The sequence below is a fragment of the Carassius carassius genome, chromosome 8, assembly GCF_963082965.1.
Source record: "Carassius carassius chromosome 8, fCarCar2.1, whole genome shotgun sequence".
In the NCBI taxonomy this organism is placed as follows: domain Eukaryota; kingdom Metazoa; phylum Chordata; class Actinopteri; order Cypriniformes; family Cyprinidae; genus Carassius; species Carassius carassius.
Genome location: NC_081762.1, coordinates 10,877,325 through 10,889,179, shown reverse-complemented (window position 1 = coordinate 10,889,179; position 11,855 = coordinate 10,877,325). Strand labels below are relative to the sequence as shown.

Below are 11,855 nucleotides of genomic sequence, written 5' to 3'. Positions count from 1 at the left end.
TTGTGCATGAAGGCACAACCGTAAATAAATACGCTACATGGAATTGTCAAATCACCCAGTATTCATAGCGGTTTGTTTGGTCATTTAATACACTACTATTCAAAAGTTTGAGGTTGGTATGAGTGTTTTATTTTATGTCTGTGACGTCTCTTAAGCTCATTTAGGCTGTATTTATTTCATCAAAAATACAGTAAAAACTGTAATATTGTGAAATATTATTACAATTTAAAAATAACTTTTCTATTTTTAAATATTTTGTAATGTAATCAATCCTTCAAATAATTAAAGAAATCATTCTAGTATGCTGATTTGCTCCTCAAAAAAATAAAATTGTATTATCAATGTTGAAAACAGTTATTCTGTTTAATATTTCTATGGAAACCATGACACATTATTTTTCAGTAATCTAAAATGAATGTTTTTATTCATATATATGTTTAATTTATATATTTTTTTGTCATATTATAAATGTCACTTTTAATCAGTTTAATGCATCCTTGATGAATTTAAGTATTAAGTTTATTCACACAAAATAGCCCCAAACGTTTGAACGGTAGTGTATGCATTTATTAGGAGTTTATGAATTGGCAGTAGGCGGGACTATCACCGCGCTCCTCCTTACATGGAAGCTCCTCCTCTTTTTTAATAGTAATGATAAAGCGAGTTTGTGTAGATGCATTTTGCTCCACCACACTGTCTTGTTTCCCTGTCATCGTGTTTGTGTTTGTCTCCTCATCATTTTCCATCGTATCCCTGCATTCCTCCTCTGCCTCCATGTAATCGACTTCCCCTTCCTCAATCTCTCTTTCTCCTCTGTTGTCCTGCTCTTCCTGTCTAAGCCAGTTGTGACCATTGAAAAAGCTGAGAACAGCCTCTTTGGCTACTCCTAGTTGAGCAGACAGGGTATGAATGGCCTCTTGATCTGGATGTAGTCCCACTTCCTGAATGAAACTCTGCAGGATTGCATGGGCTTCTGGTGGTAAAGACCTGCCTCCAATATTTGGGCCCATGTGAGTGGCTTTGAGACATCCAGTGATGAGATGCTGCTGGAGGAAGTGTTGATGATGCTGAGTTGGGATTTTATGCAGTTGTTGGTGCTGCTTCAGAGGCACCATGTGTTGTGGCATGACCTTTAAAAAAATAAAAAAAAAATAAAATATATATATATATATAAATATTAACTATATATTAGGGCCCATATTAGCAAAATAAATGTAAAAGTTTGTGTGAGCACTCACTTGTAGTTGTTCTGTCAGTGGTCTTGTATGTTTTTCTGAGTAGAATGTCTGCCCCGTATTGCTCTCTTGGTCATATATAACATCTCGCTCTGATTGGCTGAGATTTAGGAATTGGCGAATCAGAGACAGATTTTCCCACAGTGTACGATTCTGAGGCGATGGCTCCTCCTTCCAGCGCAGTAGCTCACACAGCCAGCCCTAAAACACAGACACAAATGCAGCAGGCTTCAAACATCTGAGACGATGTTGTAAAATAGTTTCAAAATCTAATTAAAACCTAGACGTTAATGTAATGTTTTAGGATTTTTTGGACCATTTGAAAATGTTATAATGTAAAATGAATAAGAAATATTTTATTTATGCTTTCCATGACATAAATATTTAAATATATAATAAATATTTATATGTAGGAGATAAATATTTAATTTTCAAGAGATATTTTAAATTCTGCAGTATTTCTAGGTCACCAGTCAAATAAGCAAAATAACTACCATTAACCATGTGAATTCTTTTGTTCAAAATGTAAGATTTTCTAATTGTTTTGCTGATAATTTAATTTGTAATGAAAAAATAAGGTTTATTGGATTATATTTTCACAAAATGTTTTTTTTTTCTTTTTAAAAATGTAAGGAAAAACTTATGCTGGTAATCTAATTTTCAATGGATAAAATGCCATATAAATAAATAAATTAATTAATTAATTGAAAAAGCCACTATTCAACTAGTGTTTTAGACATTTTGACCCTACATATTATCTCATTAAAGTGGGAGTGGATTAATAATAATAATCATATTACAGAACTTAATCCTAATAATATTACAGTCAGTGCATTCAAGGTATATAAATTGGATATAAATTTATTGTATTTGAATATGCATTAAATGTGTATACATCGAATTAAAAATAAATTTCTTTAAAGGGTCATGAAACCCCAGACTACTTATTCTAAGATTTTAGCAGAGGTGTTTGTGTTGCACATCATAGAAGACAATGTTAGCATCCGCTAATTTTAACTGTTGGAGAAAATTGGTTAATTTTAAGCTTTTTTGCACTATTTTCATCTTCCGGATTTAGAATCTACATTGTGTTGACGTCACGATTTTTGACGTGGCAATGGACTATAGTACATTGATGACGCGTCGGTGTCTATTCAATTATTCATGAGATTGCGTGTTCTTATCCTATGAGAAGACGCTTCACTTAATTATTCACAACAGCATGTGTTGATTTGCTATGAAAGACTCATCAGACTGTGAAATGACATTGCACACATTAACAGAGAAACATTCATGGATTGCAGAAGAGTGTTTGTTTTTTTCTTTGTAATAAGAGTTCGGCACAAACGCGATTCATTCACTTGGTGAGTGTAACCGTTTTTATAGCCCTGTGACACAACCTGTCAGAAGGCTTATATAAACGCCACAGAATAATATATATGTCTCATTTGTGAGGTGCTTTGAATAAAAGCGTCTGCTAAATGACTGAATGTAAGTGTAATATGTTTTCGATGCAGAGTGCAAATGGCTGTGCATTTATTTGTGCTTTTAGCTCGATGGGAGCGAAATGAAAATTTCTGAACACAAAGCTTTGTGTGCTGTCTGTCTCCCCTCTTCCCCCTCCCCCGGTCCGTTGCACAACACGCCCACTTTTTTTAGCATTTTTTAAAACCGTGGTGAGAACTAACCTGTGCTGAAATGGGGGGTTTCATGACCCTTTAAACCGAAATCTAATGTTATTAAAATAAGTCTTTTATGCTACACCAAGGCTGCTTTTCTTTGATCAAAAATACTGTTAAAACAGTAATAATGTGAAATATTATTACACTTTAAAATAACTGTTTTCTATTTTAATATTTTAGAGTTTTTAGATGAGTGGCTACCAAATATTAAAATAGAATAATAATATTTCACAATATTACTGTTTTTACAGTATTTTTTTATCAAAGAAAAGCAGCCTTGGTGTAGCATAAGAGACTTATTTTAATAACATTAGATTTCGGTTTAAAGAAATTTAGACTTCTGGTCTACTGTAAATATCTTCTCATAAAACTGGGAGTGGATTAATACTAATTATTTTCATGAACACTATATTACATTATATGAATTGTAGGTATAGTATATACCGCACATTTCCTTGCATTCAAATAAACATTTATTATGTTTAAATATTTATGTAATGTACAGTACAGACCAAAAGTTTGGACACACCTTCTCATATGTCATATTGTAGGTTCTTCAAAGTAGCCACCTTTTGCTTTGAATACTGCTTTGCACACTCTTGGCATTCTCTTGATGAGCTTCAAGAGGTAGTCACCTGAAATGGTTTTCACTTCACAGGTGTGCCCTGTCAGTTTTAATTTCTTGCCTCATAAATGGGGTTGGGACCATCAGTTGTGTTGTGCAGAAGTCAGGTGGATACACAGCTGATAGTCTTACTGAATAGACTGTTAGAATTTGTATTACGGCAAGAAAAAAGCAGCTAAGTACAGGAAAACGAGTGGCCATCATTACTTTAAGAAATTAAGGTCAGTCAGTCCGAAAAATTGGGAAAACTTTGAAAGTGTCCCCGAGTGCAGTCACAAAAACCATCAAGCGCTACAAAGAAACTGGCTCACATGCGGACCGCCCCAGGAAAGGAAGACCAAGAGTCACATCTGCTGCAGAGGATAAGTTCATCCGAGTCACCAGCCTCAGAAATCACAGGTTAACAGCAGCTCAGATTAGAGACCAGGTCAATGGCACACGGAGTTCTAGCAGCAGACACATCTCTAGAACAACTGTTAAGAGGAGACTGTGTGAATCAGGCCTTCATGGTAGAATATCTGCTAGGAAACCACTGCTAAAGAAAGGCAACAAGCAGAAGAGACATTTTTCTGCTAAAGAACACAAAGAATGGACATTAGACCAGTGGAAATCTGTGCTTTGGTCTGATGAGTCCAAATCTGAGATCTTTGGTTCCAACCACCGTGTCTTTGTGCGACGCAGAAAAGGTGAACGGATGGACTCTACATGCCTGGTTCCCACCGTGAAGCATGGAGGAGGAGGTGTGATGGTGTGGGGGTGCTTTGCTGGTGACACTGTTGGGGATTTATTCAAAATTGAAGGTATACTGAACCAGCATGGCTACCACAGCATCTTGCAGCGGCATGCTATTCCATCCGGTTTGCGTTTAGTTGGACCATCATTTATTTTTCAACAGGACAATGACCCCAAACACCCCTCCAGGCTGTGTAAGGGCTATTTGACCAAGAAGGAGAGTGATGAGGTGCTGCGCCAGATGACCTGGCCTCCACAGTCACCGGACCTGAACCCAATCAAGATGGTTTAGGGGTGAGCTGGACCGCAGACAGAAGGCAAAAGGGCCAACAAGTGCTAAGCATCTCTCGGGGAACTCCTTCAAGACTGTTGGAAGACCATTTCAGGTGACTACCTCTTGAAGCTCATCAAGAGAATGCCAAGAGTGTGCAAAGCAGTAATCAAAGCAAAAGGTGGCTACTTTGAAGAACCTAGAATATGACATATTCTTTTTAGTTGTTTCACACTTTTTTTATGTATATTATTCCACATGTGTTAATTCATAGTTTTGATGCCTTCAGTGTGAATCTACAATTTTCATAGTCATGAAAATAAAGAAAACTCTTTGAATGAGAAGGTGTGTCCAAACTTTTGGTCTGTACTGTATATACCTCATATGTAATGAAAGCTGCTTTGGATCAAATGCGTAAATGTATTGGCTTGTAACATGTATCTCTTTCCCCTTTTTTTTTTTTTTAGAAGAGATTTCTTGTGCAATCTGTACTAAAGTATTCCTTCTGTACATATGCACACACACATGTACCTGACTCTTGGCTGCAGACACTTTTGCAAACAAGGCCTGCGACACTTTTGCCCGTCTCATTTCTTGCTGTATTTCATCATAGATGCCGTAGTTAATTCCAGAATCATCGCATTCCACTTTGACTACAATGTCCTTGGAAACAGGTGAAAGTTTTGCCTGTATTGAGAGAGATATTTACCATGACAACACTTAATTAACAAATGGCACTTTAGTATTACCATTATTACTATGGTTAACTAGGAGTTTACTTGTCTAAAATAGAGATTGTAGCACATGCTGATTTGCATCTCAGGTTAATAAATACATTTAAGTAAACCTGAATGGGCAGAGGTGAGCTTGTATTGGTGTTGTAGGTAGAGTTGAGGTTACGCTCTCTTTCCTCCAGATAAATGGAGTCTCTCTGGCTCTGTGGCAGTTGCAGGAAGCTCTGCATGGCCCTGAGGTTTACTAAAAGAGACTGAGACGCACACCGTGGGTCTTCTTCCTTGCGCAAGATCTCCGATAGCAGGCCCTGTTGCAAGTAATATCACAGACAGACACATTAATAGGTATACAGATACATGATATTTGAGAGATATGTAAATTTCTATCATGTTACCTGAGTCCTGTTAATGGCCACTCGTGCAAACACGGCTTGGGAAACCCCCGCCCTCTTTAGTTCATCACGCACCCAATGGTAAATTTCAGGTGACACGTCGGTGACAGGGGAGGGGCATTGAGCTACCGTGGGTGGGGACACATTGCATTTGGGAGGAGTCTTTAGTGGTGCAGGATGAGGCCCGTGTGGGTGCGTGTGAGCATGTGTGAGGAGCTGAGACATGGCATGCTGCTGTGAGAGGAGCTGAGCCATCACCAGACCAGGCATTCCAGCCTGCATCTGGACAATGCCATGTGACTCCGCCCCACTGCCTTCCATTGGTTGCTGGTACATGGTGGGCTGGCTGGAGGATGATGGTTGGTTGCAATGTCTGCTCATGTCACCTGAAATGAGATGAAAAACCTTTAGTAGCTCGACATTCATGTGAAATCACTGGAGTCTATTGAAAATTTACAGCCAAATTCTGTGACAGCATATATACAGTTGTTTTACTTGACTACAGTTTTAGTATTTAAAATCTACATTTACCTACACTCCCATTCAAAAATTTGGGGTCAGTAAGATTTTTGTAATTTAAAATAAATGTTTTCTATTCATCAAAGCATCATGCAAAAATGCAGCAACAGTTTTCATGAAAATATTAAGCAGCACAACTGTTTTCAACATTACTTATAAGAAGAAAATGTTATTGTGCACCAAATCAGCATATTAGAATGATTTCTGAATGAGCATGTTATATTGAAAACTGCTGAAAATTCAGCATTGCCATCACAAGGATAAATTACATTTTTTAAATGTATTAAAATGGAAAATATTAAATTGTAATAATATTTCACAATATTACCGTCTGGTCAAAAAATGCAGCCTTTGGTGAGCGTAAGAGACTTGCTTCAAAAAGACTGCAAACTTTGATTGTAGCGTAGTCTATTGCTTTTTATTAATATAGGTTAATAAGTGAAGTGACGTGACATACAGCCAAGTATGATGACCCATACTCCGAATTTGTGCTCTGCATTTAACCAATCGAAAGTGCAATGAATGAACTAACAATGAACAATTTCAAAGCATAATCTATAATTTATTAATGTATTTATTAATGTATTAATTTCAAATTCATGTTTGTCCATAATACAGTTTTGTTAATACAACTTGAAATTTTTTAAATGTATATTTAGAATTTTTAAATATTAAATTCTTTGTTGTTAATGGATTAAGCTTTAATTTAAGTTGTTACCAGAAACACAAGATGACTACTTAAAAAAAGCTATAAATGTGTGAATATAACAGCTATTCTTGGAGAACATACAGTAGGTTGCAACTCACCCATCATAGACTTTGCCCTCTTGTAGTGTTTGTACCACTGTCCAAACTCTTGACATCTCGCAGCAGAGATGCTGGCATAGTAAGTGCCATTCACTACTGATGAAATCATGCTCTTTAAAAAACAACAACAACAACAACAACAAAAGAAAACAAACAAGTTAATGTATGTTTGTGTGTAGGCAAAAAGTGTGATTTTGCCTCTCATTTCCTTTTTATGTGACCTTAACAGGAATTCAGTAATTAACAGACAGAGCATACTAAGCTAAGTCTTGAGGTATGCCTTGGAACTGACTAAATGTGTCCAGAAAGGATGTGCTAAAAGTTTTTGTCTCCTTGCTAAATAGATTTAATAACTGGTTCTCAACCTAGGGATGGATCTTAATAGTAGGGTGTATTCTTCAATGAGAGCACTTCTATGATCATAGTTCTGCTCTTTAACCATAGGATATAATACAATTCACCCTATTTTATTCTATAGCTACATGCAATTAAGCTATGGTTGATGAAAAGTATGTTTAAGTTAGTATTAAGTTATATGGAATATAGTGCCTGGCAAAAATAGTGCATTTACAGTGTTTACTTGCGTACAAAGGTTTTTTTTTTTTGTGATCGTACCTGAGATAATGGACACTCTTTAGCCAGAGTGCTCTGATTCATCTCTTTCAGCAGTTCCTTCAGGGCATTTCTGACGGTAGAATGAGTCCATTGCTCAGCAGGCAAGTCCTCTAATTTAGAAACACTGAGAGAGTGAGAGAATGTGCGTGAGTCAGTGAGAAAAACAGTGTACTGCAATAATTAATTACACTGTAGGACATTAATCACAAATAATTATTATTTCACAAATAGCTATATTATTAAGTGTTTATCCTCAAAACTTCAATAACTATAATAACTTTTAATAATTTTGAAATGAGTTTTAATACTAAATTACCTGTGAAAAATTATCCTTAATCATGAATCAGAACAGTTTTAATTTTCAGAGTGTAGTTCATCATTCTGATAAGCCTGTTTGCTGAAACCCAGAGACATATGTGATACAAGTGTGTGTGCCAGTTGTACCTGTGTAGCTTTATTCTTAAGGTGATGACATGGTAAAGATCTTGAAGCATGTCTCCTACTGTCGCGTCAAAGGTGTCCGTCACAGTGGACAGGGACACAGGGTTCCAATGGCCAACCTGAACCTGACCTAATGCAGAAATTATTTTTTATTACAATGACTACTATATATATGATCCTTAAATAGTTCCTGCCACCATAACTCATTTTTTGTCTGTATTTTGGAGTTGTTGTTGGTTATTTTTTTACTTTGCTACTTATTTTTCTCTTATGGCAACCTTAGTAGTTTCCTAATCTTGAGCAAGTTTACATTTTCTTGTGTCCCATCAGCTTTCTCTTTGAGTGTCTTGTATATTATTTTTTTCACTTATTAATTGTTGATTCAAATAGGCAAATTATGTACCATATTTATAACCATTTGTATTAAAATGGAAAAAAAAAATTACACATTCCATATATGAGGGATGTTATGTAAAAAAAAACACACATTAAGTACAGTTTAACTTAAGATTCGACTATTCAAACATTTTTGCAGTGTTTTTGTTTTTTTTCATTTAATTGTCTAGACTTTTCAACGTTTAAATAGAAATTTAAAATGAATCAAAGTACAGGTCAATTTGATATCAATTAGGTATGATTACTGGAAATAGTTTGTATTATTTGTGTGCTGCAGTTCAAAAATTTGGGGCCAGTATGCTTGTTTTTTATTTTTTCAGAAAATATGTGCTAAATTGATCAAAAATGTAATGTTAAAAAGATTACTTTTCAAATGCTGTTTTTAAATATTTTATCCAACAGAGAATCCTGGAACAATTTTCAGTTTCCACAAAAATATTAAGTAGCAACTGTTTTCAACATTGATGATACTCAGAAATGTTTCCTGAGCACCAAATCAATGCGTCTATTCCATCACAAGAGAACATTACATTTAAAATATATTAAAATAGAAAATGGTTATTTAAAATTATATTAATATTTATTACATAGTATTAATATATTTTTACTTTATTTTAATCAGTAGCCTTGGTGAACATATGGGACTTCCAATTTTTACAGTAAGTGAGATGCATACCGAAAGATAAGATGCAGGCTATGATGGTGCAGACTGGAACTAAAAGAAACAGCCCCATCCCCATCTTTCAGGCTTACATATTAAATTTGAATTGAGTGTGAATTATTCATTAGTGTGTGTGTACCTGTAGCCAGAGCCGCCGCGGTGTGTGTGTATCCCAGCTCTTGCAGTGCAGCCTCTGTAATCTGGCTGAACAGCAGGTCTTTCTTCAACAGCACAAATTCTGCATGCTCCGATCTCTTCCTCTCTGAGGGTGGGACATCACTCTGCTCCACCATACAAAACACAGGGATCAGACTGCCTGTAGAAAAGAGAACACGATCACTCAGACATCTTATGAACAGACATGGTCTTCTATCCGTGTTTATGCCCATCATTGTATACCTTTCCTCCTGTTTGCGTGTATTGATGTTTGTTTGGAGGTCAGGCTCACAGGAGTGATTCCAGGTACAGGCAGATCTCTTGAATTCTCCATACGGGCCATTTTACAGGGAGGATAAGAGGATTCACACATGACGGGCCCCTGGGTGCCACTAGTAGTTGCTAAATGGTCCATCATCGTTTTTAATCTCAGCTCTCACAAACTACCGAAAATTATAACATGAGGAAAGGAGAAAATATATATATAGAGAGAATTGTAGTTTTGCTCAGTTGTTCTGTTTTTTCTTATTTTCTGTTATGATGGTTTATAATGTTCAGGCTGGGTTTTATTATTATTATTTTTTATACTGGTTCTAGACTTTTTTTTTTTTTTTGCTGGTCAGACTCGCAGACCAACTTGTTTCCCAGCTAAAACCAGCTTAATCAGGCTGGGAGACCATGTCAAACCACCTACGACCAGCAAAGCATCTTAGGCTGGCTTAATATGTTATTTGTTCAGCAGTAAAGAGCTGCTACAGGTGCTGCATATATGCTCAGTCTACGAAAAATCATCATCTCGTCTCCTTTTTATGCCATATTTATTTTCCGTCACTTACTTTATTGACTGCAGTGCTGTTTTCCGGTGGTTATAATCCTGCAGACGGGGATCCGAACATGCCGACAGAGCTAGCGCGCGTCCCAGGATCGCTCACTAACAAAAACACTGGCTCCAGAATCAGCGCGCGGGTCCGATGACGAGCGACTCGAGAGAGGGTTTTATTTCATAAAGAAAGGTCTTTGTTCTTAGCAAACGGGGAAAAAACAGACGCATTTAAATCAATAAAATAAGGCTAACAGAGAGGAAAAACGGCTCGTATAATATAATGCTCGAACACAGATCCGTAATTAAATCTATAGGCGGTCCCACAAAGCATCATCACTGGGATGTCACCAAGAGTAGACCAATCAGTTTCCAGCAGAAGTGCCTCCTGTCAGAATACATGACTGTTTTAGTATGGCAAGCTATATTAACGTTTAATAATTGGTTTCTTGAGCATTTTTGATGTTTCAGTAGTAAAAACTCTTAATTTCAAATATCTAATGTACAACTACTTATATTTTTTGATTGGCTTACATTGAGTGCTGTGAAAACACTCATGAAATGAAATGTAAATGTAAACATTTCATGAAACATGAAATGTTTTGTCCTTGGCCATATTGATATTAGAAGAATTTAGACAGAATTGATGAGTAAATACTATATTTAACTAATGACAATGGCCAGATAAGTTTCTTAAAGGTTTACATAAGACATTCCTTTTTAAAGGTCCCGTTCTTCATGATCCCATGTTTTAAACTTTAGTTAGTGTGTAATGTTGTTGTTAGAGTATAAATAATATCTGTAAAATTCTAAAGCTCAAAGTTCAATGCCAAGCGAGATATTTTATTTAACAGAATTCGCCTACAACAAACGACCCATTTGGACTACATCCCTCTAGTTCAGGGGTGGGCAATTAATTTTGACAAGGGGCCACATGAGAAACCTGAATCGTGTCAAAGGGCCACACCAACAATAACACTTAATCAATACCAACACACCAACAATAACCCTTGCTCAAGGGCACCTAAGTCGTCCACCTTCAATACCACGACTTAGGTGCCCTTGAGCAAGGCATCGAACCCCCAACTGCTCCCCGGGCGCTGCAGCATAAATGGCTGCCCACTGCTCCGGGTGTGTGCTCACAGTGTGTGTGTGTGTTCACTGCTCTGTGTGTGTGCATTTCGGATGGGTTAAATGCAGAGCACAAATTCTGAGTATGGGTCACCATACTTGGCTGAATGTCACTTCACTTTCACTTTTTCACTTTCACTTTTAATTCTGCTCAGCTTTCTTCCATTGTACAATTCCCTTAATTATATATTATGAATAGCTGGTACTGGTGATCAGTAGAATAAAAATAAAATAAAATTCTGTTTATATTAGGCTAAGTGAAATTGTGGTGCGTAGGTCAAACAATTTTGTGAGAAATGACATAAATTGTCCTAACGGCTGCTTCTCTGGTGGTGTAAAGTTTTGTAAAAAGTCCTTGTTGAGTGTGCAGTTTTGCTAGCAACGCATCAGACACACTTGCGCGCTCTTTTTCAGACAGATTTCTGTATTTATCCTCGTGTTTAGTCGTGTAGTGCCGATTCAAATTGTAATCTTTTAACACAGCGACCTGTGTACCGCAAATCAAGCACACAGCGTTACCTTTAATTTCTGTGAAGAAGTACTTGGCAGTCCATGTCTTGTTAAAAACACGACATTCATTATCAACTTTTCTTTTCTTAGCGTGTGCTGACATTTTGGGGGTAACACCACTTGTTGCT

The 11,855-nt window shown here is 36.6% G+C and overlaps 2 protein-coding genes across 3 annotated transcripts in view; one reads left to right on the top strand and one right to left on the bottom strand.

Moving 5' to 3' along the window:
• The window catches only part of LOC132145232 (potassium voltage-gated channel subfamily H member 8-like), a 68,157-nt gene that overhangs the window by 11,738 nt on the left and 44,564 nt on the right, over positions 1-11,855 (top strand). The gene's annotated exons all lie outside the window — the stretch shown is intronic.
• Positions 443-10,423, bottom strand: LOC132145231 (DNA-binding protein SATB1-like). The gene is made up of 11 exons (XM_059556072.1): positions 10,103-10,423; positions 9,510-9,709; positions 9,250-9,426; positions 8,057-8,183; positions 7,613-7,736; positions 6,998-7,109; positions 5,675-6,057; positions 5,393-5,587; positions 5,077-5,232; positions 1,239-1,436; positions 443-1,130 (listed from the first exon to the last, which is right to left on the bottom strand). Exons 2-11 carry the CDS (start codon positions 9,682-9,684, stop codon positions 570-572), a joined length of 2,208 nt encoding a protein of 735 aa, XP_059412055.1. The 5' UTR covers positions 9,685-9,709; positions 10,103-10,423; the 3' UTR covers positions 443-569.

What these genes read in the sequence shown, in the direction of transcription:
- LOC132145231 (XM_059556072.1), bottom strand. Translation starts at nt 9,684, where the DNA reads ATGATGGACCATTTAGCAACTACTAGTGGCACCCAGGGGCCCGTCATG. An exon ending in CGCGGCGGCTCTGGCTACAG is followed by an intron (nt 8,184 to 9,249) that starts GTACACACACAC and finishes TTTCTGCATTAG; the next exon opens with GTCAGGTTCAGGTTGGCCAT. An exon ending in GAGGGCAAAGTCTATGATGG is followed by an intron (nt 6,058 to 6,997) that starts GTGAGTTGCAAC and finishes ATCTCATTTCAG; the next exon opens with GTGACATGAGCAGACATTGC.